The sequence below is a fragment of the Gouania willdenowi genome, chromosome 11 (genome assembly GCF_900634775.1).
Source record: "Gouania willdenowi chromosome 11, fGouWil2.1, whole genome shotgun sequence".
NCBI classification, from domain to species: domain Eukaryota; kingdom Metazoa; phylum Chordata; class Actinopteri; order Blenniiformes; family Gobiesocidae; genus Gouania; species Gouania willdenowi.
In genome coordinates, this window is record NC_041054.1 from 10,546,390 (window position 1) to 10,573,346 (window position 26,957).

Below are 26,957 nucleotides of genomic sequence, written 5' to 3' on the forward strand. Positions count from 1 at the left end.
AGACATGGGTTTTAGCTGTCGCGTTCCTTGTGTCGAGCCACCCTTGAACAAGAGACAGCGTCAGAAGCGTCTCACCTGGGCTAAAGACTGAACTGCTGAGTGGTCCAAAGTTATGTTCTCTGATTAAAGTACATTTTGCTTGTCCTTTGGAAATCAAGGTCCCAGAGTCTGGAGGAAGAATTCCTGCATTTTTTTTTTCACATTCTGTCTCTCACAACTGAAGTGGACCTTTGATTAAAATTACAGACATTTGCCTGAAACTTTTTTGGCCAACTGCATGTTAAAAAAACAAGCAGGATATCTTCTTGATTGTGTATGTTCACTGTGCCACAGATTAAAAAGGAGGCAAATCCTAAGTAAATGGAGAGATCAAGGATGCAGAGAGAGAGAGAGAGAGAGAGAGAGAGAGATGAGGTGAAAGAGGCCTAGAAACGCGTCACGCTACTGCCTAAATACATTGACTGTGGCCTCAGGTGGGTCACAGGATGCTGCTGACACAGATAAGGAGCACAGCTTCCTCAGCCTGGCAACAAAACAACAAACTGGAAACAGCAAACCAGGGAACACTTAAAATCACTTGTGGGGAATTATGTTGCAAGAAATGCCTCTAAATTCAATAAACTGTGAATATAAAAGGATTGGGGATAGCAAACCAATAAGTAATGTTACTTTCTGCATGTTTCTTATCCTCCTGTTACAATTTGTGTTTCCTCAGTCTTAAAAAAAGGTACTGGGATTGATTCAAGAATACTGTATATTTAGTTTTTATGCGTAGCAATGTACGAGTGTGCATTGCCATGAATCTCACAATACTATTCGCGATTTGCATGTCATGATACGATTTATCCTAATACTAAACAATTCGATATACATCACAATATCAATAATTACAAATTTCACCTTTACAAGTTCAAAATGGTATGAAATACAATTTATGTAATTATTTAAGTGGTATGTTTCTCAAACTGTCAAATTAAATTTAAAAAAAAATTGTAACTTTCGCTTCCACAACTGATTCTGATTTTGTTCAGTTCTTAAATTCTTTAAATAATAATAATAATAATAGGTAACCACACACATCTATAAAAGTGCCCAGTATGTTTTTTGAAAATAAAATGCAATAAACTTCCAAGCTAAAATGCATTGAGGAGTGAGGTAGTTTACCAAGGTCTTGTGTGGTTCACTGACACCTAGTGACTGGGCGTTTACGTGCTATGCATATGTTAGCGCAATTAAAAAATCAATTATTTAAAAAAAATTTTTTTTATCAATACTACTAATATTACGATAGATCGCTGAATCAATATTTTCTTACACCCAGTGGAGTTTTTGGGTCCAGATGCTAAAAGATTGGTTAAAAGTGCTACCACTGAATAAAACTATACAGTTAGATCATATTATTTTAAGAGGGTAAAGATAAGTATATGAAAATTCAGATCTGAAATTTTCTGAATTTTAATTGGAAATACAGCTTTTGAGACTAACATTATGTGTGAGTTGTAATTTCAGACTATCTCTAATCTGGAGGCCATGACATTAAGGTAAACTGAGGGAAACAGAAAGAAGACGGTAAGCGAGTAAAAATACACTGGAGGAAATAATTGGAACAAATAACAAGCACTTCATTTGTTTTTCTTCTGTTCCTGTGTTCTGAGCTCATAGAGGCCACAGTTCTGATCCTAAACGCCACCCTCGCCACGTGTGGAAAATCACTTCAGAAGGAAAGAGGGAAGTTCAAATCAATTATTTTCAGGAAAAGGGACCTGAAACATCCCTGGGATCAAGAAAGGTCAAAGTCTGATTGATGTGCGGAGATGGAGGAGAGGGAGGTGCTTAGGAGAGTGATGGTCAAGTCTGAGGAGAACCTCGATGCACTGTGAACCTGCAATTTCAGGTCATGGAATTTTTATCGATCAGAGTTTCCTTTTATTGAGCTCTAAGTTCATTTTCAGACATGAGAGGCAAGTTCAGTTTACCACAGAATAATTTGCTGTGCTGTGTTTTGTTTGGGAAACAAAGCTGGGTGTAAGAACAAGGTCAGTGGTTGCCATGGTAAAAGCTAAAAGGAAAAAAGATAACGATTAGATTAAAATTAAAAAAAAGAAAATAAAAAAACATCATTTGGATTTAGCTTTCAAGAAGACACAGTGGAGATAAAAAGGACTACACAGATCTTCTCTTTAAAAATGCCATAATTTTGTGATAATTTTTGTGGCGTTGCTTGTAAGAAATTGCAGAATTTTAGAAGACTGAAGTGCGATTAAATATGACTGCAGTTGTGTGATTAAGACAAGGGAAAATAGCGTGTCCCTGCAAATACCGCAGTTTCATTAAATTTCTAAATTTGATTTTTTTTGGTTAATTTGCACAATTATGTATATATATATATATATATATATATATATATATATATGTTTTTTTCGTAGTTATTTTTATTTTCTCCTGCAGGACAATTTGAAGCTCTAAATGGCCTGATTTGGCCACCGAGTTTGGACATGTGCTATTAATTATCAGAAATGTCCTCTATAATTTCAATCACACACACACATGATGTGATAAATCATTTTTAGTTAAACTTTCATCTTTTACCAAACAAACATAGAAATGTCATCTGTATCTATTCAATAAACAAAGCCATTGACAAAAAAGCCGCATCATATGAGAGAAGTTTATAAATACAGGGTTTAAAATCCTTCAACCTGAAACATTTAGTCTACACCAGATGATCAACATCTTTGTTGCACTGTCCTGTCCTGTCCTGTCCTGTCCTTCCTCCCACAGGTTAGTCACCTGTGCACTGCATTGAAAACCACAGAAAGCTACAACAGTATATATACTGAGAGGTGCTTGAGGAACAAGTACTGACAGCAAAACAATCATATCATTTCTTCGTATGTACACGGGTACGATCATCAGAGTCATGCAAACTCAATTCTGACATTAAACCTGCAATTGGACTTAAATTATGAAAAAGACTCGTTTACTTTCTATACAGTTTAAGGCATTTGAATCAAATTCACGTACAAAACAAAACATCAAACAGTGTTTTTGTGTTTAAACCAACTTGCATGTGGAAGGGAGGCTGCTCTAAAAGCAGAGCTCTATATAATCCAATAAAAAAAGGAAGTCTGGTAGAAACAAAGGAGCAGTTACACATTTCACATTCTGCAAAAAGGGTCGTACAAACAGTTCATCGACAACAAAATGAACTCATTATTAAAAATGTTGCACAGTGCTATTACTAAGCAGGAGGAAGAAGCCCTTTCAAATTTCAACATGGCGTGTTTTTTTTTGTTTGTTTTTTCTCCTCACATTAACCTGGAATAAAAAAAGTCTCTCAAGACGTACAAAGTGCAGAGAGGAGGGACGAAGTTAGAGCCTCATTAAACATTGGAACTTACTGTTTTTATATTTTAACCCACTTTACCCCCTATAACTGCTTGTTTCCAGATGACAGCACCTCCTGGTGGTTCATATCAATTACTGCCATAATAGGAGACACTTCAAGGAGTGCTGACAACCATTTAAATCTAACCATTCATTGATTGATCTGATAAGGATATGGATAGAACTAATTATTTCAAACATTTTATCGTTGACAAAATATATTAAATCAGAATAAAAGTCGAATTTGAAGTGCAGACAAAAGTACGGTAATTATCAACAAGAAGAACCAATAAAATAAAATAGAATTGGATGGATGGTGAAGTTGAGAGTAAATGTGGCAGAAATGATAGTTTGGAGGTTTGTAATAACTGCTCTTATACTTAAATGAGGAAACAACGCAACCTGAAAGCAGTGTGTATAGAAAGTATAGATTTCAGGAACTAATAAATTAATAATGCAACAAATAAAGTGACTTGCAGAAATTAAACAAGTTGTTAGTTCAGTTATAATAAGATATTTGATGTGTGAGCAAAAAGACTAGTTACTATAATCAAAAAGATTTTTTTTTTTATAGCCAATCCACATATGTATATATTCTGTTTATTATTGTTTTTGTTGTGTAATGTCCTTTCTTGCCACATGTCTTCCCTCTTTCTATCTGTACTTTATACAGGCCCATGTATATATATATCCTTCTATGGAACTAATAAAGGTTATCATTTATCTTTATCCAGAGACGGTAACTCAAAAAAATGCTATAATTTAATTCATCAGTATTCATAAAAACCTATTATAACATGGATATATGTAAGTGTTTCTGTTCTAAATCAAAGCTGCTCACACTACCACGACTCACTGTAGGTCTTTATTATGTGGAAAGAAAAAACACTGGGTGATGAAATTGGATAAAACAAACCTCCACCTTTAAATCATTGGACTAGACTTTAAAGCAATGGTTCTCACACAGGGGTACGCGCACCCTTAGAGGTTAACAACACAGTCTAGTGCTTTCCAACAGCGCTTTGAGATGCCTTTGTTGTAATTTGCGCAATATAGATAAAGTTGAATTGAATTGAATCATAACTACTTTATTACAAGCTGCAATCCAAATCAAAGATTAGTAAATGCTTCAATTTATTCAATAAAAAAAAACTAGTGCACTTTGAAGCTTAAATCGCTTCATGGATTACTTTATGTGTACGATAAGTAACTAAGACAAAGTAGTGTAGTTTAAGTACCAAATAATTGCCACACATTGTAAGAAGTGTGTGTTGTTGGCTGAATAAAAAAAATCCCCATTTAAATATATATTAAAAAAAAATCAAGCCTCTATTGGTTTCCCTGCTGCTGATGTAGGACATTTTAAGAAAAGAAAAATCATCAAAAAACGACTATTTGATAAATATTTCAACAAAACCGACTATTTCTTTCAATACGCAAACCTTTCGCACGTCACAGAAACATTGGTAAACCGCTTTACAGGACATTTCTTTCTCCTTCTTTTTTGTTTTTAAAGTGCAAAAACATTGTTGTCCTTTCTGTCTTGAGCTGCAGATGCCGAATATGTTTTGCCCTGAAAGGAAAGTGAAGAACGCCTACAATCGCTTTAGCCTTCTTGAGTTTCTTCTTCTTCAACCTGGAGTCCAGATTAGTTTAGTCATTCATGTGAGATGAGCAGCACAGCAAACAAAAGAAAATGCAACAACCTGGTAAACAAATGTGAATGGTTCACTAATGATTCACAATAAAAAAAACTAAATTAAAACCCCTTTGATGTTTTTTGGGGTGAAAAAAGAACATTAAAAAAGAAAACGGGTGCCTTCGCTTAAACTTTGCTTTGCCTGAAACTCTGGTTGCAATGTAGCAAATAGTGCAAATCAGTTGACAGTCCATAGGACATCCTTTAATCTTTATATTAAACCAAGCAGGAGATAAATTCTGCTTGGATTATTTTTTTTTAAATTATTTTTTTTTACGTTTGTTTCCGTCACTGATAAATGTGAAAATGAATCTTACTGTAGATAGAATCTCTGTATCAGGAAGTTATTGCAAGTGACAATCATCTAACAATCATGTGCATATACAGTAAGCTCAGCCTGGACCTGTGACTTCATGTCTCCTTTCGGATCTTCTTCCTCTGGGACGACTTCACAGTTTCTGCCATCGGCTCCATTTTCTCTGAGAGACGGAAAGAAAAATCAGCAAATATTAGGAAACTTGTAATTCCAGCAAGTTCATTTTGTCTTCTTTTTTTGCTATAATATGTTATGGTTTAATTTATTTGGGCAACTTTTTTGCTTTGAAATTGACTTTGATCTCCTAACAGTCTTCCTCAGAGGTGTCTGCTGATCACTTTGATGTGAGGGAACATCTCTCTTCTCCAGAGACCATCGGGTGACAGGGGGGCGTGACCAGCCTGACAGAACTGTCAAGTTGGACACGCCCAGAAAGAACTCATTATTATCGGACTGACAATTGGCAGTCAAAAACATGACATGAGATCAAAGTCAATTTCAAAGTCAATTTCCTGAAAAAAGGCGTCTGAATAAATGAAACCTTAACATATTATAAATTTGTATTTTTCCCAACTTTGAAGTTAATCCTGAAATAATAAGCAACGAAGAATCACAAACAAAACAAAAACTGAACAAGCTGAACTGTTTTCTGCTGGTGAGGATGATTTATTTTACTACATGTTTTGAGTTTGTTAAAAAAAAAAAAAAAAAACCTTAAAGAGGTAAGAAGATGAAAACCTATTACAAATTATATGAATTTTATTAACGACTGTGTTTTTCACTCAGTCTCTGGTACAGAGGATAATTGATTAAAAGGTCAAACAAACGAAGAAGCTTTTTTATTCCATTTTGTCTAATGTTGTGTGTTACATAATGCTAAAAACTGGACTTCATAATCTTTCTCATCTTTTTAAATTAAGAAAATATACTCATGAGCTCCTCAGTTCACAGCAGGTGAAACCTACTCTGAGAGGAGGAGGAGAAGCTGGAGTTCATGGTTTTGGAGGACAGCACAGGAAGCTCTTGAGGTTTGGTTACGACCATCACCGTCTACAAACAAAGAAATGCTTTATAAACAAGCCAAACTGCTAAGAAAAAAAACAAACAATCCATTTATTATCTCCTACCTCAGCATCAGCCTCAGCCTCCTCCTCTGTTTTCTTCTTCTTTTTCCTCCTTTTTTTAGATTTAGCAGCTCCATCTGACGGATCCTCAGCTTCCTTATCATTGTCGTTCAATATCTGCTGTAACACAAAGGTGGAAAATTAGGAATAATCTTTATTATTAGATTCTCATGAAGTGTGATACAGATGTATAGGGCTGAAACCTTGTTGAGGGCTGGTTTTTCCTTCAAAGGAGGAGCTGGGGTCCCCAACATGAGGGGCTCCTCGTAGTTTCCCCAGTGCTCTGATGGAGCGTTCCAGTCGGAGCAGGGATCCACAGCAGAGATCCTATCTATAAAACAGAGAAACATACATTTGTCCAGTTTCTTTCATGGCACGCAGTGGTGGGAGGAAACAGACAATTGGCTACTTACTGAATGCTGACCATTCATCATCAGCAGGGTGGCCTGCCCACTGCAGCTCACAGGAATTTGATATTTGATCTAAAATACAAATAAAAACAGAAATAGGGAAACAAAAAACAAAAGGAACAAAAAACAATCCACTGTTAAAACACACAACAGCAGATATTAATACTAATAGAATAAAATGTCAGGAGGTTTGGGACTGGAAGGTTCATTAGCACAGGGGTTCTCAATCTTGAGGTCGCCAGAAACTGGAAGGGAGTCGCCAGATGCCTTCAAGAAACTAAGAATTTTTATTTTTTTAACAATTTGAGCCAATTTTTGCTTATTTTTACCCTTTTTCTGCAACTACACCGAACTTGTCATATTTTAACCTATTTTCCTCACTTTATTTGCCACATTTTTGCTCATAATGCATTTTTGCTACATTACTCCCATTTCTGCCACTTCTCCATCAAATTTCAGTACATTTTCTGCACATTTTCTCCACTTTCAATACATTTTTCCCACCTAATGTTGCATAAATTGACCCATTATTGTCACTTTTAACCTCTTTTCACCATTATTCATGTTTATTTTTTGCCAATGTAACCGCATTCACGATTTGTCATGCCCATTAGTTACCAGTTTAAACTAATTGCTCCTACTTTTTCTCTGCCACTTTTCAGCCAATATTGGCACTTTGAACCCCTTTTACCATTTTTTATGTCAGTTTTTGGCCACTCTAATTTGCAGCTTTTAATACATTTCTGTGGTTTTTAAAATCCCATTTCACCACATTTTCCACCATTTTTGGTCACTTTTAACGCATATTATTTCTGATTAAAACAAGGATTCACATCTTTACGATGACTATATACTAGGGTGAAAATAATATTAAACTTCCTGGATAACAGTGGATATTTTTCAGATGAATAAATAAATGTGGTTATGACAGATTCATAGGACAATGGATCATCATTTTGCTGACTTTATGGATGGGCCCCCAAACGCTGTCCCCTTTATTCCCCCTTACAGATGGCCCCGTCTACACATGATTTTTCTTGAATGTTCATATCTGTGTTCAACCACCTTCAGGTACGGTGGGGTCTCTAGGAATTTTTATTTTTGGGGTCGCGGACTTAAAGTTTGAGAAGCACTGCTTTAGTAAACCAACCTTTGGGGTCGAGTCCCAGCATGCTGAAAGATGCAGAGTTGATGTCAGTTTTCATCTGTCCATCACTCCAAGCTGCTGGAGAAAATATTTAAATATCAGACGCATTATTTCACTTCTGTGATCCACACAAACAAAACACGGTCAAACATTTTCTGCAGAATTTTTTTTATGTGTATTTCTGTTGAAATGATACCTTTGGCCTCTTGAGTCCAGGACTGGGACTTAGACTGTGGCCTGTAATGCACAGCCGCTGGCATGCTGCTCCATTTGCCCCCCTCCATCTGAGGAGGGATCTTCAAGGAACGTTCGCTCCAGCCTGGTCCGTTGGCTGTGGCTTCATCCTTCCAGTTGGAGGACACTGTGAAAGTAGAAGCACATGGAGGATGAAAACGTGTTGCAATGATCATCTTTGGATATCAAACCATAATAAATCTTATAACTGCCCATTATAAAATCTGAAAACTGATCAAAGTTTAACCTGCGTCACCTGCTGCTTCTGCCTTTCGTGGATGTTGAGACTCTGAAAGAGATTCACCAAGGCTTTGGTAAATGGAATTACTGGATTAGTAATTCCCAACATAGGGGCTGCAGCCCCTCTGGAGGGCCATTAATAAAATACACAAAATATTTCAGTATCCTGCACAATTGGGCTCTTAATTACTCAAAAACATAGAAGACATGGGTTACGTGTGTAAAAATGAATTAGAATGATTGTTTACTGTCTGTTCATGTTTGAAGTTGGTTTCTCATTGGAACGTGTCTCATCCAATAACAATACGGTACTAGGTTAAAATGTATAGGCACCCCCATTTATATGGAAAAATTTCGATGAAATGTGCAATCCAGATCTGATCTAGATTAAACTTGGTGGAGAAATTAAGAAACCAATCGTACATAACTGAGAGGCGGATTTTATAGACTGGTTGATTAATTTTTTTAATTTGGCCATTGTTGAGTGAGAGGCATTTTTTGATTTCTGAAACTAATCGAGAATCATTTTATTGATCTGGATCCACTCCACAACTTAATGGAATCTTCAGTTGTGTACAGTCTGTTTTTGGTTAAAATTTGGTAAAAATCTGTTGAGCACTTTTGACGTAATCCTGTTAAAAGTCAAACAAACTATTAAATAAACACCAGTGAATATAAATATTACCTCCTTGGTGGAGCTCATTAATGTTAAATGGTTTTAATTAACGTCCCGTACAGTTAGTATAGGTAACAAACCTGACTAATCTGATGTTTTTAACATTAAGAATTTGCTGTGGATATGTACCATGATTTCCTCTGTTCTTCTTGCTGTGTGCTGTAGCTGTTTGGGCCTCCATGTGTTGTTTGGGGGCCTCCACACTTCCAGGACTACCCAAGTCATCAGAGCCTTTGTCCTTCCTGCGCAGCTGCTTCTTTTCACGGTTACTGACTTTTGTTTCCCACATACCTGCTGGATCGCAAACACAGAACAATAAGGAACACTTGACCTACTCTTAGTCTAGACGAAGTTAATTAAAGCAGTGCACTGTGTATCAAATGAGGAGAATATAAATGATGTTAAGGTTTTTCTTTTCTTCAGACAACTTTGTTTCAGGAAATTTACTTTGATCTCCTGAAATGTTTCGACTGTCAACTGCCAGTCTTCCTCAGAGGTGTCTGCTGATCATTTTGAGTTCTTGGTACTAGTACTAATATTAATACTAAGCTAATGCTAGCTAATACTAATATTAGGCTAATGCTAATGCTAGGTTAATGATAATGTTAGGCAAATGCTATGTTAATGATATATTGATTATAATGCTAGGCTAATGCTATGTTAATGCTAATGCTATATTGATTATAATGCTAGGCTAATGCTATGTTAATGCTATATTGATTATAATGCTAGGCTAATGCTATGTTAATGTTAATGCTAATGTTAGCCTAATGATAATGTTAGGCTAACGCTATGTTAATGCTATATTGATTATAATGCTAGGCTAATGCTATGTTAATGCTAATGCTATATTGATTATAATGCCAGGGTAATGCTATGTTAATGCTAATGTTAGGCTAATACTAATGCAGTGTTCAATGATGCGGGCCAGCACCTGCATCCTCACTTTTATTTTCTTCAGGAAATGCACAAAATTCTAGTTATATATGATTCCTGAACAGAATAGGTAAAATTCCGAGACAATTTTCACTGTAGCGCTACTTTGTACATTATTGTGTTTTTTAGGTGTGCAGGAGTAGGGGGTACATGGCTTCAGGTTAAATGTCTGAAGGGGTACAGGACTGTGAAAAGTTCCGGAACCACTGTCCTATAGCCTATATCTGTGTCGGGATGATTTGCATGGAATTTCATATATTACGTAAAAAATGTTTGTCTTTGCTGTACTACTTACTGTACTTTTTTATTGTTTTCCATGTACTTCTCTTCTGTGCTAATAATTTGCTTTAAGAACATTTTACTATTATTTTGAGACTGTAAGCTTGTTTTATGTACTGCTGCCACGACACACTTGTAAAAGAGATTATTAATATCAATGTGGTTCTCCAGACTAAATAAAGGCTAATTAATTGAAAAGAATTACGGCCTGACACAATCTGACAGAACTGTCAAGTTGGCCATGCACAGAAAGAACTCATGAGGACACATCAAAGTGATCAGCAGATGCGTCTGAGGAAGACTGGCAGTCGACAGTTGAAACACGTTAAAGTAAATTTCTTGAAAAAAGTGGTGTGAATAAAAGAAAAACCATAATATATTATTCTAAAAAGAAGACCAAAAGAACTTGATGGAATTATTGGAATGTAATTTATACTTAGTGACGACTGGGAAAAATTAATGTCTATTAAAACTGAAAATGACATCCAACTATGAAATCTTGCCTTCCTCGGGTTCCTTCCTGTCATTTGTTGAAGCGTGCTGAGCTGGTTTAACCTCAGGTTTGGGTTTCTTCTTGTTCTTTTTCACCTGAGCTGTAGCCGACACCTCCTGCACCTACAGATAATCAGACACAATAAACCCATTAAACACTGCAATCTAAACTGGAACAAATCGAAGGAGTGGCAACTGGTTTTCAGTAATATATCACTTATTACAAACAAATCAGATGCTACTTTTACCACTACAAAGGGAGCTTAATTAAATGTTGTGGTTACTCAACAGAAACCAGTGATTCCAGCTTCCCTTCTTTTAAACATTACCTTCTCAGCTTTAACATGTGGTGGTGGTGGTGGTTTTGAAACAACTTCAGTTTCTTTGACTACCTCCTGAGTCAGCGACACTGGTTGTCCGTTTGATTGGATCCTCTGTAAGACAAAGAGTTTACAAGTTACCAGCTTTAATTTTAAAGCAAAAACTATCAAATGTGTTTAAAATCTGAATATAGCTAGTGTTGAATAACAACAGGCAGTATTTCCACCAGTTAATGGTTTGAAGGAAAAAATCCGGCAACATTTATACAGCAATTGTTTACTGCATTGCACACCCGGCTGTACTGTTTTATTACTTCCAATCATTTAATTTTATTACACTTTGGCCAATTGTTCTTGGCTGTTTAAACTTAAACAGAATAAAAAAACACTTTGGAAAAACTTCATGTTTTAGGGGTTTTGATGTCTGGGAACAGAATCCATCTGCGTTAACTTTGTGATCTGATGGCCATTTGAAACATTCCTACTTAATAACATTAACATTGGAAACAAATAATCAGTTAAATCGTCTAGAACAGTGGTTTTCAATGTTTCTAACATGTGCATCAGAGATCATCAGATGTGTAATATAACATTTCTATCGCCAATATTAACCAAATGTAGACAAAAAAAATTGCAAAGGCATAAATGAGCGAAATTTCATAAAGATTGGTCAATTACTAATCAATTTATTTATTCATTTTTTTTTACTGTTCATTTTTCCTATTTTCTATTTTTTTGTTTTCATCACTGAATTTAGGGTTGTGTTGTTGTTTTAACCTGTAAAGTATCTGAGTTTCGGGAAAAGTGCCTTTAAATAAAATGTATTACTTTATTATTAGTAAGATATATATATATTTTTTTTTTAATTTATTTATTTTTTTTAATTTTGCCAATGATGAGTAAGAGGGATGTTTTCAATTTTGAAACTGATCCCAGAATAACTATATTGATCCAGATCCCCTCCAATATTTAATGGAATCTTCCTAAAGCAGGGGTCACCAAACTTTCTGAAAGTGTGAACTCCTTCATATACTGTATAGTCTGAAGGGCTACCAGTTAGAAAAGCACTTCTTAAATACAAATTTAACGGTTTCACTTTAATTAGAGCCGGGTAAGATAATAAGGAAAGCTAGCAGTAGCTTAAAAAGGTATGGAATGTTGGGGTTACCACATGAAACACGTTATTTCTCCTAATGTATGCAATAGTTTCATTTTTATTACATTTCATAGAAAATCATTACGTCCTATTTTACTAGCAACTAACAACCAAACTTTTAAGTAACCGTGAAATGTAAAATTGAACAATTATATATATATATATATAAATAACTTGCTTTTTAAAAAAATATATTATCTATAACATACCACTGGCCATACACCAATTCTCTGCAAAACTTAGAAACATTTGAAAATGGTTAATCTAATACAAAAAATATTTAGTAGCAGTATTTAATTCTAAAGTACTAATTACATCTTCCATATGCATTTATCTTTGTGAGTTTGAATCCTGAGAAGTAAATCAGGTTCTAGATGGAGCTCATTGGTGACTAGAGCTCCTGAGGGCACACTCACATGGTGGGTGACCCCTGGCCTTGGTCTGAAATTAAAATGTTGTCAAAATCTGTACTTTTGACAGATAAACTCACTTCTTTCCAGAGATAATAATGTGAGGGAAGAACAGAAAACTGCCAACAGGAAAGTTAGGGTTACAAAGTTAATTGCCATGGTAACAAAATGGTTGCTAGGGTGACTTAAGACACTTATCTCAGCCTCTGGAACTAAAAAAAAAATTGACGTAGGCCATTTAGGCGAAGAAAAAAAAAAAAGAAAAAACTTTATTAAAACGATTATTTTCCAATAAATCGTTCATTGAAAGTGCTTTATGATAATAATAAATTATCCCGATAAAAAAATATATATATATATATATATATATATATATATATATATATATATATATATATATATATATATATGAGAGAGTGGTCCAGGTTTTGTTTTCAGTGACATGTCTGAATGCTACAGTCGGCCTCTCCTGTCCCTTAATGTGGGTTAAGTAAACAAACGGTTAGCTAAAGCCCTGTCATTTGTATATACAGTGAGGTTACAGCGGTAGTTGACTATAGACCCATTAGTATAAATAAACCGTGTAATGGCCTCAACAATGAACAGGTGAACTTGTTCTGACTGATTGAGATGCTGTGATTCATCATGGTACCTTTTCTGCTGCTCTCTTTTTGGTCTTCCTCCTCGCCTCCTCCACTCTCACTGTCTTACTCGTCTCCTCCGGTTCCTCGGTTGTTTTACCGGGGGTGGCCGCCATGGCCTGGCTGACCGGGACTCTCCGCTTTTTGTGTCCGTCGAGCAGCCCGCACACGGCGGCCCAGGACAGGGCGAGGAGCACCAGCAGCCCCGCCGCGGCCGCAGACAGGACGACCCACGACGGGTACAGCTCCGGGTCCACACCCAGGTCTAACCCGAACCGAGCCTTCACATACTCCTGTCCCGAAGAGAGGAGCTCCTTTAGGTGGCCGGAGAGATGCTCGGCTTTTTCCATCGCTAAACCCCGCAGGTCCCCAGCCATCTTCTGAAAACACTAGCTGTTAGCTTTCATTTCCAGTCTGCGATAAATGTGACACGTATGCTAGCGGAGGTGTGGCTACAGTCTGACTGTAGGGAACAAATACTAGCATTTAAACACACTTCACTCTAAACCAGGGGTGGGCAACACTATCACAGCGGGGGCCACAAACACGTGATTATCTGAGGGCCACATTATCAACATTAATGTCAGCATTTAGAATAATGATTGATCTGAGCATTAATACAGGGGAAAAGGGTTTTGTCTATTTATTTATTTATTTTTTTGTCTTAGTCTGTGGTATTGTTGTTTTGTGAGTTTTTAGTCATTGTGTATTTTTTTTTTTGTGTTCTTGTTATAATTGTATTTATTTTTCTGTTATTGTTTTGCATTTATGTTGTCAATTTGTACGTTTTTGGGGTCACTTTCTGTATTTTTGTTCTAGTTTTCTGCATTTTCCTGTCATTTTGTGTAATTTTGTTGAGTTTGTGTGTCTTTGGAGCTATTCTGTAATGTGTTGTTTTCGTAGTCATTTTGTTTAAGTGGTTGTTGTGTCTCTTTTGTTATTTTGTGTCTTAAGTTTTTTGTGTACCTTGTGCATTTTGCTGTAGATTTGTGATATTTAAATTATGTTGGGCTTTATATTTTTTTTCAACTTCTTGAAATACAAATTTTGGGGATTTGTTTTGGGGGGCCGCACAAAATTAGACCTTGTGCTCTAAGCAATTACTGTAAATACATCCATTTAATGGTCCATACAACAGTATAACCCAAGGCTCACACGAAATTGCTTACAATGTCAATAACCCATGTTTTTTTTTTTTTTTTTTTTTAAATTTAAATTATTTCTTTTGGATGAATCATAGTCAGTCACAGTCAACTGATATTTTACCTGTAAAACATGTCTTTTTTTTAAATGATCAACAAATTTGGCTCATCCATAAATCAAATAAAAATATCTAGTAACTAGCAAAATACTGTAATCTTATCTATAAAGCAAGGAATTTCTGTCTGTGGCTCAAATATCAAATTCAAAACAGCTTTATTGGCATGAGAAAACAGGTTTACATTGCCAAAGCAAGTGTGAGAACCATGAGCACACGAAAAGAGTGTTATAAAGTTTGTGCAAAACAATAAGATTAAAATAAAATAATAAAATAGGCTTTCACTATATGTATGTAGAACACAATTTACAATAAAGTTATACATGTTATAAAAGTTGAGGAACAGACAGAGCTGAGACTTTCAACATGGCTGCTGCTTAGTTCAATGGTGTGGACGCCCCACCCCCGCAGAACAGTTTAATGTTGGCAGGTAGTCATGGTAACTCGTAGAATCTACAGAAGTGACTGCACAAAGGGCTTTTAAAAATGACTCAAGTGGGTCTAATATCCTAAAAAAAACTAAAGATTGACCAGCAGGTGTCCTCAGTGAGCAATGTTTGTAACTAAGAACTAAGGTGAATAATTACAATCTAAAAAAATTGTGTGTAATTTAGAATTAAATTTGCTTTAGGAATTGAGGGTTTACAAGTTCAATTTAAAGAGGATTTAACTTTTATTTTGAACTAAAGATGAATTAAAGCTCCCATGTAAACCATCCATGAAAAAGCTACTTAACCTCCCACTTTTCTATAGCAAGACATACTTCCTACGGGCACTGCACTAGTTAGCAAGTAATATGAAGAACACAGATTGCAGGTGGAGCAGAAGATACCTTGGTTTTCAAAACCAACAAGTTATCATTTAATTTATTCAAAAGCTCTAAATCAGAGATGGACAATATTTATCATAGCGAGGGCCACAAAAATGTGACTGTCTGATCAGAGGGCCACATTATCAACATTCATATCAGTATTTGGAATACTGACCAATCTGAGCATTAACAGACCAAAGAACAAAGATTATTTGTTTGTTTGCTGTATTTTTGGAATAATTTGGGATGTTTTTAAAGTAATTTAGCATGTTTTTGTTGACATTTTCATTTCATATTCCACTTTTCTGTCATGTGAGAATTGGACTTCTTAAATTTCTATTTTTGGGGTATCAATTTTGGGGCATAAAATCAGAGCGTGGGCCACATTTGTCCCCAGGCTGCCAGTCGCCTTTATTTCAGATAAAGATTCAATTAACATGTAATAAACATGTTATTTCACTTAATTATTCTAATGACATAACTGTCACTTTTTTAACACATGTATAAATTGACTTTGATGTGTTTGGAGCATGTTTAACTGTAGTTTAATAAACTGAAAAGCAGCATGTAACCTCTTTAAACCAAATAACTTAAAAAAAAAAAAAAGTCAGTGTCCTCAAATTGAGAAAAAGAACAATATAATTCACTAAGGTAGCTATTTATATCAATAACCTTAAATAGAATGTGTGACATGTACTACTTGGTAGAAAATTATTCATCAATTACAAATAATTCACAAAGAAATATTATGTATCTGCAAAAAAATTTATTCCCATTAAAACAATAAAATGTTAAATTACTCCCAGGAGAAGCCAGCATCTCCAAATGCAACCTCAATAAAATATTTTGCAGAAAATCACCACAATCGTTAATTTTTCCCATTTACATAAGCTGTCCACACAGTTTACATTCCAACGTCTGCAACATATTGCATTTTTAAATAATAGACGAGACTAACTGGAAGGATTCAAACACCCCAAAAAGTGCAACGTCATTAATGACATGTTTTAGTGCCTGATTCCACTGAATTGTAACAGGGTGTCCATTAAAATGAGTTCATCATGTAACAGTGTCAGTTTCAGAAGTCTGCATCCAATGTGAATTCCACGCTCATGGAGTTTGACATAACTCCAAATTTTTGATATTCTGAAACTCTTTTCTCAAAGAAGTTGGTTTTACCCTCCAAAGAAATGGACTCCATGAAGTCGAATGGGTTTACCGCCTGATAAACCTTGAAAATTGAACAAAGAAAATTAAAGTTAGATGTCGATTTATTTACATAACATTTTTCTTCTACTGATTCTTTATGAAGAAAAGATTACCTTGGCCAGTCCGAGGTCAACGAGAAGCCGATCAGCCACAAACTCAATGTACTGCTTCATGAGAACACAGTTCATCCCAATGAGATCCACTGGTAACGCCTCAGTCAGAAATTCCTACCAAGAAACAAACAGGTATATCCAGTGCTTAATTTGTAAATCATCAGGTCCTGGAGCAAACGCCGGGTGTTGTTTTGGTACTAAGAGAGACACAAAAATGTCACAGAATACATTTTTGCTAACTAAATGGGCCAATAACAACACATGAACACAAACAACCAATCAGTGTTAAAGAAGCACTGACTATCGCCCATTACAGAGCATCCGTTTCCCACTCTCTGAGTGACAGCTGTCAAAATCTGCCGTGTTTCAGCAACAAGGACAGCGCTAATTTAGCCACCAAGGTCACTGAACTTTCAGAAAACAAAAACCCACAAATACAAAATATTTACAAACTTTTACACCCATAATATAAAGCCATAACTCATCGAATGAATCAGCAGCAGAGCAGAAAATGAAAATAAAATGTGTGCTTACTTTTTATTTGTCAAAACAAAAACAAAAAAGCCATGGAGAACTTTGTATTCTGTGTATTAGGTGTGAATTTAATTAAGCACCTAAAAGCAAAAAAAGGGTTTTATATATACATTATTTTTAATGAGGTGTTAAGTCCAATCATATAAGTGCCGGTTAAAATTAAGCTCTGGGTATATCTTAGTTTGTTGCTTTAAAACATAAACCTAAACTGCTGAGTCACTATATTTTCTGCCGTAGTGTGGGAGTTTTTACATAAAATATTAGACCTGCTCAATGCTGACGGCTTTGGTGATGATGTCTTTGACTCTGTCCTCTGATGGCTTTTTCAAAAGGTGGCTGTACAGCAAGCAGGCAAAGGTACAGTGCAGACCCTGAGAGAGAAAAAACACACACGATAACTGAGTTACAACTATTAAAGTGGTTATATATAATTCAGGTGTGGTTCTCCAAACAATACTAATGACAAATACTCTACTGCAGAGGTAGTAAACTCAAACTCTGTTTACTTCAGGGGCCAAATACAGAGTAGTTTGATCTCAAGTAGATCACATATTTCATGCAGGAGAATGAGTAATTTCAACATTATTGTGCCCTAGTTTAAAATACACGTAAGAAACGGACAATGAGCAAGCAATCAGTGACAGATATCAGTCAACAGGAATTTATGACGAATTTCTACTTAAGGAAAATGTTTTGTAATAATTTGAGGAAAATGTAAACATTTTGATTAATTTTACATTTTTACTTTCTCCTTCGTGCCGAATTGGATGCTCCAAAGGGCCGGATTTGGCCCCCGGGCCTTGAGTTTGACACGTGCTCTACTGTGACAAGCAAACAGATCATTTATTGTGTCAGTGGCAAACCTTATTTTGAGAATCCTACCTCATCTCTGCTGATCAGCTCATTGGAGTAGGTCAGGCCTGGCATCAGACCTCTCTTCTTCAGCCAGTAGATAGCAGCAAACGAGCCTGAGAAGAAGATTCCCTCCACGGCTGCAAAAGCCACAATTCGTTCCGCTGTGGGCACAAATGTCAAAACAATTAATACTGATTCTCTACTTTGTTAGTCTACACACATATTGTATTGATCAGATAATATTTATACGGCGTCATCCTCTTCTGAATAGTTGGTCTGACGGTGGCGTTGTATGCTAATATGAAACACAAGGAAGCCGCACTAATGGTGCTGTCAGAACAGAGAACATTAGTTGATAAAAAGCTACACAATAATCCGCTAAATGTCAGTGCAGCGTGAGAATGTGTCTGCTTCAAGGGCTACATTGTCAACATTCATGTTAGCATTCAGAAAAATTACCAATCTTAATACAGGAAAGAACAAAGCATTTGTCTATTTTTCAAATACATTTTTGTTGTTTGGTGCATTTTTGTTGTTGTCATTGTGGTTTTGGAGTCATTTTGTGTATTTTCGGTCTTGGTTTCCCAATTTCCGCATTTTTCGGCCATTTTGTGTGTTTTTGGAGTCGTTTTGTCTAGTTTTGAGTCCACAGTCCACAGGAGCCAAGTAAGATTTTCTTTGTACAGGGAAACACGTTTCTTTATCGTACACATGACAATAAACACTTTTAATCTCTTCCATCTGAGTTAATTAAACTCTACAAACCAAATGTGGATTGACTGTCGCTTATCCACTGGAGGGCCCAGTCTGCTTTTCGCCTCACGCACGGCATGGTATGAATGGCGTTAAATAAATATTCCCTAAAAAAAACAAAAAAAAACAAACATTCTGAACATATTCAGCTTTTTATATCCCAACAAAGCAAAAAAAACACACAATTTTATCATTTCTATCCAACAACAATATTTCTCAAATATCAGAGGTTAAATTTAGTGTTAATTTTTTAGAAAAAAATAACATCAAGCCAGTTTCAAATGTGTGTAAAACTGATGTTGCTGTGGCTAAGAAAATCAGAACACTTGCTTCCATATTTTAAAGTTAAAAAAGACACTAAGCAAAAGCACGTAACAATAAATGCACTAACATAACGTTTCAACTCCAACTGAATTCTCAAATGATTCTTTTCATTATTATTATTACTTGGTAACAAACCTCTCTTTCAGGTCTGTGATGTAGGTGTTGATGAGCATGCTGTACATCTCAGAGTGAACCGTCTCTATGAGGATCTGAAAGCTGTAGAAGGCTCGGGCTTCAGCGACTTGAACCTCTTGACTAAACCTTTGCACCTGTCAAAAAACAAACCAAAGGTTATTAGTCATTTTGGGGGTGATTTTTTCTTTTCTTTTTATGCTCCTTATCATACAAGTCCGTGACGGCAACAGTTTATGGTCTCCTTCTCACCAGGTTCTCATTGACGATACCATCACTGGCAACAAAGAAGGCGAGAACATGGGAGATGAAATGCTTTTCCTCTGGTTTCAAACAGTCCCAGTGGAACAAGTCTCTGGAGAGATCAACCTAAAACACACAAGGAGACTGTAGCATCTACCTAAATTCATTTGAAATTTCTAAATGTGAGAAGTGGACTCCTGTGTAAGTATTGAAAGAGTTTGATGTCTGTGACACAATCTCCAGGATGAACAACGATCCTGTGTTGATCAAAGGCTAAGAGAATGAAAGTGAAGTTTTGAAAACGCTGACAGTGATGCTCACCTCCTCCACGGTCCAGAAAGAGGCCTGTGCCTGTTTGTACATCTTCCAGATGTCCAGATACTGAATAGGGAAGATGACAAACCTCCCAGGGTTCTCTCGGAGTAAAGGCTCCTCTTCTCTCTCCCAACTCTTTGGTGGATTTTGGTCTTTTTTGTTTAAACCGTTCTAAAAAGAAAAATCCCCAAAACATCCAGTTTAATGCACTCTCACACACAACACTACAAACCCTTGCTTTCTTCCAATGGCAAGCCGTTTATAAAAAGTGTCACTAATACCACTAATAAGCCTTATATGCTAATAAGGGCACAGGGAAGTTACTACGAGCAACGCTTTGAGTTTTTACTCATAACCTGTACTTTTTTTAATCTATTAGAATTAGTAGCATTAGTTACGTTAATTCTGCAACTAGTTCGACTGGTCATGCCAAAATATGTTATTTCATTCATCATTAGTCTTATAATATTAATGGCAAAATTCCATATTCATAAATCAAAATTCTCAAAATCTTGACCAAATTTTCATCTTTTCCTAATTGAGTTTAGTTCTTATATGAATACTTTTAAAGTTTTTGAAAAACAAAAAAGGTGAAAGAACTGCAAACATGCAAAAAAAAGTTCGACTCGTCAGTTCAACTCCCATAATAAGCATTTTCACACTCTGGAACTGAGCATGCACGACCTGGAATGATGGACGTATCTGAATACTTTCGTAAAACCGATGGAAGAAATAGTATCAGTGATGAACCTCATCTGCTTCCACTCATTCTACAAGCTTTTAACTTTTGACTGTTATGTATTTGCTTCATTGTTGTTGGTTTATTTTTCTGACTTGTGTAGTTGTTCTAACAACTGTAAAATGTCTTAGAGATTGAATTTGTTTTTTTAAAAGCGCTTAAAAATAAAATGTATTATTATTGATGGAACAAGTGAGATTTTCGAGTTTGAAAAGGACAGTATGAGTTCTGACTTTGAAAAGGTAAATTTACGAGGTCCATGATTTTTTTTTTTTTTTAATCAACCTATTTTTTGAATTCAATTTACAATGTTGTCAATAAAAACCTGAGGCAATATGAACGTTTTCTGGGTTTCTTTTGTTTTATTTATATCTATCATGTCTGACGTTTGTTACAAACAAACCAGTGAAAATTGCTCACGAATTGCACTGTAGAAGCGATTTCCACCGGTCCAAGATGGCCGCCCTGTTGACGCACCGCTCTAGTGGGCGGCAGCAGTCGATGCGGCGTCTACGTATGTCTATGGTTATTTGCCCTTTAAAACACGTAGAACAAAGCGCATGCGCAATAGCAGCCCAAACAATGAATAAGTACAGACTTGTCTAAAAGACTTACACAGGAAGCTAAAAGCAGCTGTATTATTTATAACATACATTCCTACTGGTTTTTCCTGTGTTGTCTGTATCTAAGCGTATTTAATGAATTAGGACATTAAACTAAACCGAAAGCACTAATTTCTGCTGTTTGCTAGCAGAGGACGAACAGGTATAATGAACAAATATTTATAATTAGGGTCGGAGGTATTAATTTTATCTGTTAAAACACATGTGGTTATAAACAAAGCTAGTTTCACACTGAGCTAACAGCAGCTAACTGAACGCAGCACTCACCGGATGGGTTCGTTCGTCACAGCCCCGGGTTTGGCCGTCCATTTCTCTGGGTTTCTTTACCGTTGGGGTCATTTGATTTATTAGCAATAACAGCTAATACGGTCCATAAAGGGACGAGATAATGCTGACCCACAATTCCTAACGCGACAACATTTACAGGGAAACGCACACCCGAGCGCTTCGGTTATGGAAAAGTGGATAGGAAAGGAGATAGGATGGACGCAGCCTCTGAATGGGACTCTATAAAGGAAACAGCGCCTCTATCGGTCAACAGGAAACACTTATGAAACTTTCTTTCATAACCTGCACTGGTTAGTTATAATATTATAATCACCTGGTACCTGTTGCCCAATACAAACCCTAACCTGGCACTTCAAGTGTGTACTTCCCCTTTGCAGTTGTGCTGTGGTATCTGGACCCACAAAGAAAAAATGTGTTAAAATGCAAAATAAGATTGCATTTGTACACTTTATTCTGAGATTAAAAATGTTTTTTGATTGAATGCTATGATGTGATGCATTTGATTGTTGTCTGATCATATTATTTTTTTGTAGTTTCACAATGTCCGTTGATCATTTTAAAAGAAATATATTATTCAAATTTGGCTCATACCCCCACAGTCACATGCCAACCAAGGATCTCTGATTCGGTGTTGTTGGCATTTATTTTGACCAAGATATGCAACAGTTCACATTTTTACAGCTAGCTAGAAAACTTTACCCGTTTATAATTTGTACATATTTTGACCGAACATAATGATTTACTCAACTTTAGAGCAGGTCCAGCTGAAGACTCTACATGCCAAGTTTCACGCTGATTGGACAAAACCTCAAGCAGGAGCTTGAAAAAGTAGGTTTTCCAGTTTTTGCGCCAACACAATTATAGGCAGAAATAGTCGATAAGTGATTCAGTGCTATTCAAGAAATCTGTGGATATGAGGTTTTTGAATGTGTGACACATCCTATTTGGAAAACGCGTTGACCTTGGTTATAGCGCCACTTGCTGATGAACGTATAAGAGATTTTGCGTCCGAGGTATGCCTTATTCTTCAAATGGCATTGTGAAGAATAAAAATAAAACACCCAAAACTCATAAAACAATTGACTCATGTACAAACATGAACATGCAAAATCACAGATAATGTCAAAGTTCTTGCTGTTAGTTTAATTATCTATTCAAAAAGTTTGGGAAAGAGATATTTTACAGCATATACATACTCTGCTCATACCACGGATAGAAAACAATTCTCATTTTTCAGGGACAAACCGCCTCTACGTATTCTTAGAAAAACAAAAAAGCAGTTTTGAACAGTGTATACGTCACATGTTTTAGAAAACCAAAGCAGTGAGTGGTTTAGAAGTGAACAGGAATGTTTGGTGGCACATTTTCTATCATTTTGATAATTTCTGCTCTATTGACAGGCAAATACCATACAAAAAACCCCAAAAAAAACAACAGTACTCAATCAAAAGCTAAACTGCTATGTTGTGAACCCCCAACCGAAACACGTCGTTTGTGCATGCCCACGCACAGTTCTGGGACTTCAGCATGAACACCTGATGGAACGCCATGGGTCGATCATCATCAACCTGTTGAAGGTAAAAAATAAGCTTGTCAAATGACCTGTGGCAGTTAAAAATGACATTTTAAAATGAATCACAAACACACAGAAGCAGGGATTTAAAGTGAGACAATTGTTGCTGTTTGATGAGTGCAAAGTTTTCCTCTGAACTTTAGGGGTTTACCTGGAGCTGTCCAAACACCATGATGAGGATACAACTGTCGATTGTTGGTTGGAAGTCCTGTTTTGTGATTATGTGCTTAATACGCTTGAACGGCAGGTTCTGAGAACAGGAAACTATTTCAATGAAACATGCAAATATAATGAGCCATTACAACTAAATGAATGAGTTAAATCTGTGTATGCAACTTTGATAAATCCCATTAATTGTTAACAATATTAGAAGTTTACCACAGCCTATTTCTACATGTTACATGAAGTAGTATTTTAAGGCCTTTTAAGAAGAATCAAAAAACACTTTATTAATCCCTGAGGGGTAATTAGAACGACTTATTAAAAACAAATCATAATTATACACACACACAGAAAAAAGGAGCGACTTACACAAAGAAAATGGGCAAATGAAAGATAAGGTGCAAAATAATTAAAAATAATAATGAATACAAATAAATAAAAGTATATAAACATAGTGAACTTTTTATTATAATTATTTCTAATATTTTTGCACTTATTGTTTTGAATATGTAAATTAAGCTTTAAGAAACCAATGTTGGAGACACAGTTAGGGTTAAGGAAAGCCTGCTGGTCCACAAATGAAAAAGCAGATGAAACTAAAGCACTCGGAGAGCGCAGACCTCCGCCAAGTAGGATTATCGAATCTGTAGATATAAAACGATTTTTATTTTGAAAATTCAAGTTTTTCATATTATCCACCACAGTTTTTTTTGGTCTTTTTCGAGTTCTGTCCTTGTGGGTTACCGTAGCGCGATGTGAGCCAGCCCCCTCTTTGTTTACATGCGTTTACCCTTTGAGAAGGTTATATATGTGCCACAGGCATGTTTAATGTTTTATTCACACTATGCTGAGATGCTAAAGGAAGAGTTTATTATTTTTTTCATCGTAATGTTATAAAATATGTAGTTATCTGATTTCTTAATCAGAAATTTGAAGCTACTGTGAAGTTGCTGTTGCACTTTTGCTTAAACCTGGGTTAAAGCTTGAAATTGTTGAATGACAGAACCTCATTTCCTTTTTTATTTTGGGATTGTTCTATGCATTTTAACTCTTGAGGACAATCACAGCAATAAAGTTGCACTTTTGACAATATGTCTGCAGTCATTTTTAAGTGCATTGGGAAAAAAAAAATCGAATCGAAACTTGAATTTTACTTACCGCAAAGTAGCTCATTTCCACCCATATTGTGATTTCCAATAGGTATTTTCTCATTTTTGGTAATCCAGAACATCACCAAAATGTAATCACCATTATCAACATTTTCTGACGATTTCATCCATAATTTTTCAAGTTATCTTGCTAACAGAAAGACAAACACAGGGTAAAATATAACCTTCCGCTCTGAGTTTTGCTTCGCGGAGTTAACTATGGAGAGGGTACTTATGAGGGGGTACACATGATTTGACAAAAATGCAAAGAGGGTACACGGGACAAAAACCAGACAAGAACCAGTGATTTAAGACATTATTACTGTATACAGTATACCCATTTAACACAATTTGTAACAGTTCACCTAAAGCTAAAAAAAATTTAAAAACACCAAGCTATTTTGTAGTGTTAACAATTTTAATGCTCAAACATTTCAGATATTTAAATAAAAATCCTTTCTTTTAACAAATAGAAAAAGGACCGCTGCTGTTTTTCACTATGTTGATCAATGGTTGAAGCTACCATCCATTTGATCGGATCATTGCTTAACCAATCAATATATCAATCCAGATCAATAGATTATTACACCCCTAGTACTGCATTGGGCAAAGTATAGTAGGAAGAATCCTATTTTCATGTGTTTTTTTCATTCTAAACAGCAGACTATCATAGTCAAATAATGCATCACAGCGTGTTCTTTGCACACAACATACATCCGATGATTCATAGATTAATGAACAGCTTTGAAACTGTACAAATACTCACAACCAATTTGCCGGTGATGGCTTCTTTTCCTTGAAAAGGTGATCCTTCCCATGTTAAACAAGCGTCAGCTGACTGAAAGCAAAAGCAAAACACACACAGGATGATTTAGCATGTGCTAACATAATGGCCAAGGAAATCAGAAGCAGTTTAACAATAAATGCCAAATGAAGAAATAAAGCGTACATAGAGGTTACCCAGGCCCATTCTGTTGGTGTTGTCAAACTGGTTGTAATATTCCTGGACAAAGCCCTCGCCAATCTTCTGCCATATCTCTTTCTCACCAGCCATGAGTGAATCTAGAGATCCGTGAAAAATAAAAAACAACAACAGTTAAGAAGCACTTTGTTCCCCTGAATCAGATGGAATGCTGCGTCTATTCATACATTTCCGTATCAACAGCCACGGCCAATACTAAAATATATCACCAAGAAGGTAAAATGTATTTTCGCACTTTTCTTAGCACCCTTAATTTCTCATATTTTTCCAGTTATTGGACATTGTTGGACAACAAAGACTAGCAAATATTTTTAAATCTATTTGCACAGTATATCAAATATATAGTCAAAAACGTGTTTATAATGTTAAAAAGCCAAATTTACTCACCTACAAAGGTAACGCACAAAACCGAAGAACACAAATAATAAGGCAGTGGCTAATGCTATCCGTACGGTTGCCGTATAAATATATTGACGCAGCGCCCCTATTTGGTCAGTTTAGGTCACGTGACTAAAACTAAACCTTACTCTAACCCTAAAAATTGTTGAGATATTGGGTTATAACTTTACCCTAAACCTAAAACGCTAAGTACGTGTACTTCGGTAACCGTACCAATAGCACTACGGGTTGTCCGTACGGCAACCATCCAAATAGACGCTTTCTGCAACCGTACAATGAGACACTTTCTAGAAATAAGGCCAAATAAAAAGTTAAAAAAAACTTTGCTAGAACTCGAATAACACGGTAGGATGAGTGAAAAGCAAACTTGTGTGTGCGTGTCTACTGGTGACCGAACCTAAAAACATCAACTTCACCTTTAATTTGCACTATTTCTCCCAAATACGCCTCAAAATAAAACGTTGTATATTCATGATGTATAATAACCACTTTCTTTGAATACATGTTACCTTTTCGGACACTTTGGACAACTTTTCTGAGCGGTAGCGATGCAGCGTGGATTGAAATCAAAACCAAGTGACGAGAAATTCCCGCTCCTACACTCTTCCTGTATTCAATGACGTCACTGGAAACCGACCAATGATAAGATAGGAGAAAACTTTTGCCCTGGTTTTTGTTTTTCAGGCGTTCAAACTACTTCAGCCAAAGGTTTATCATCATGAGTGAGAAAGAAAGACGCAAAACCATAGAAAAAAGTGGAAATTTAAGAGTAAACATCTTCATAAATGAAAAAAAGCGCTTTTTATTTTATTTTTTTTAAGTAAAAGCAGACCCTGTTAACGATCAAAAACGTACTTCCAACATATCTTTAAATGCTCTTTATGAACACCTTCAGAACCAGACAGCTGCAGACTGGGAGAACCCCCACTAGAGTTTTAATATTCTAAATATTTAATATTCTATTTTATTAGTATATTTACTTAAGGGCGTAATAGGTGCTTGGGGAACGTAATATAATTCTGTTCATGT

General features: G+C 35.9%; 4 protein-coding genes across 9 annotated transcripts in view; all 4 read right to left on the minus strand.

Annotated features, from left to right (window-relative positions):
- Positions 1 to 2,553: 2,553 nt before the first annotated feature.
- mtdha (metadherin a) lies at positions 2,554 to 13,935 on the minus strand. Of its 6 annotated transcripts, none has more exons than XM_028461609.1 (12): positions 13,479 to 13,935; positions 11,270 to 11,374; positions 10,952 to 11,063; positions 9,363 to 9,527; positions 8,565 to 8,606; positions 8,280 to 8,444; positions 8,087 to 8,161; positions 6,940 to 7,008; positions 6,730 to 6,857; positions 6,530 to 6,643; positions 6,368 to 6,452; positions 2,554 to 5,565 (listed from the first exon to the last, which is right to left on the minus strand). In XM_028461609.1, exons 1-12 carry the CDS (start codon positions 13,842 to 13,844, stop codon positions 5,498 to 5,500), a joined length of 1,494 nt encoding a protein of 497 aa, XP_028317410.1. In that variant the 5' UTR covers positions 13,845 to 13,935; the 3' UTR covers positions 2,554 to 5,497. The 6 variants fall into 6 exon arrangements, with proteins under 6 accessions (XP_028317410.1, XP_028317408.1, XP_028317411.1 ...); XM_028461607.1 differs by having other exon boundaries at positions 6,530 to 6,646; positions 9,363 to 9,524; positions 13,479 to 13,934; XM_028461610.1 differs by having other exon boundaries at positions 6,530 to 6,646; positions 8,574 to 8,606; positions 13,479 to 13,934.
- A 2,352-nt stretch (positions 13,936 to 16,287) lies between these two features.
- rrm2b (ribonucleotide reductase M2 b) lies at positions 16,288 to 21,896 on the minus strand. The gene is made up of 9 exons (XM_028461813.1): positions 21,644 to 21,896; positions 20,021 to 20,185; positions 19,709 to 19,825; positions 19,460 to 19,593; positions 19,013 to 19,107; positions 18,275 to 18,408; positions 17,659 to 17,763; positions 16,859 to 16,972; positions 16,288 to 16,767 (listed from the first exon to the last, which is right to left on the minus strand). The coding sequence occupies exons 1-9, from the start codon at positions 21,713 to 21,715 to the stop codon at positions 16,615 to 16,617; spliced, it is 1,089 nt and encodes a 362-aa protein (XP_028317614.1). The 5' UTR covers positions 21,716 to 21,896; the 3' UTR covers positions 16,288 to 16,614.
- Positions 21,897 to 22,781: 885 nt separating this feature from the next.
- LOC114472124 (nuclear transport factor 2-like) lies at positions 22,782 to 26,527 on the minus strand. The gene is made up of 5 exons (XM_028461235.1): positions 26,438 to 26,527; positions 25,497 to 25,609; positions 25,314 to 25,385; positions 23,389 to 23,487; positions 22,782 to 23,232 (listed from the first exon to the last, which is right to left on the minus strand). Exons 2-5 carry the CDS (start codon positions 25,599 to 25,601, stop codon positions 23,116 to 23,118), a joined length of 393 nt encoding a protein of 130 aa, XP_028317036.1. The 5' UTR covers positions 25,602 to 25,609; positions 26,438 to 26,527; the 3' UTR covers positions 22,782 to 23,115.
- The window catches only part of pard6gb (par-6 family cell polarity regulator gamma b), a 53,187-nt gene continuing 52,526 nt past the window's right edge, over positions 26,297 to 26,957 (minus strand). The window contains exon 4 of the mRNA XM_028461233.1: positions 26,297 to 26,309. The gene's annotated coding sequence lies outside the window, so the exon portion shown is untranslated. The remainder of the gene's footprint in view (positions 26,310 to 26,957) is intronic.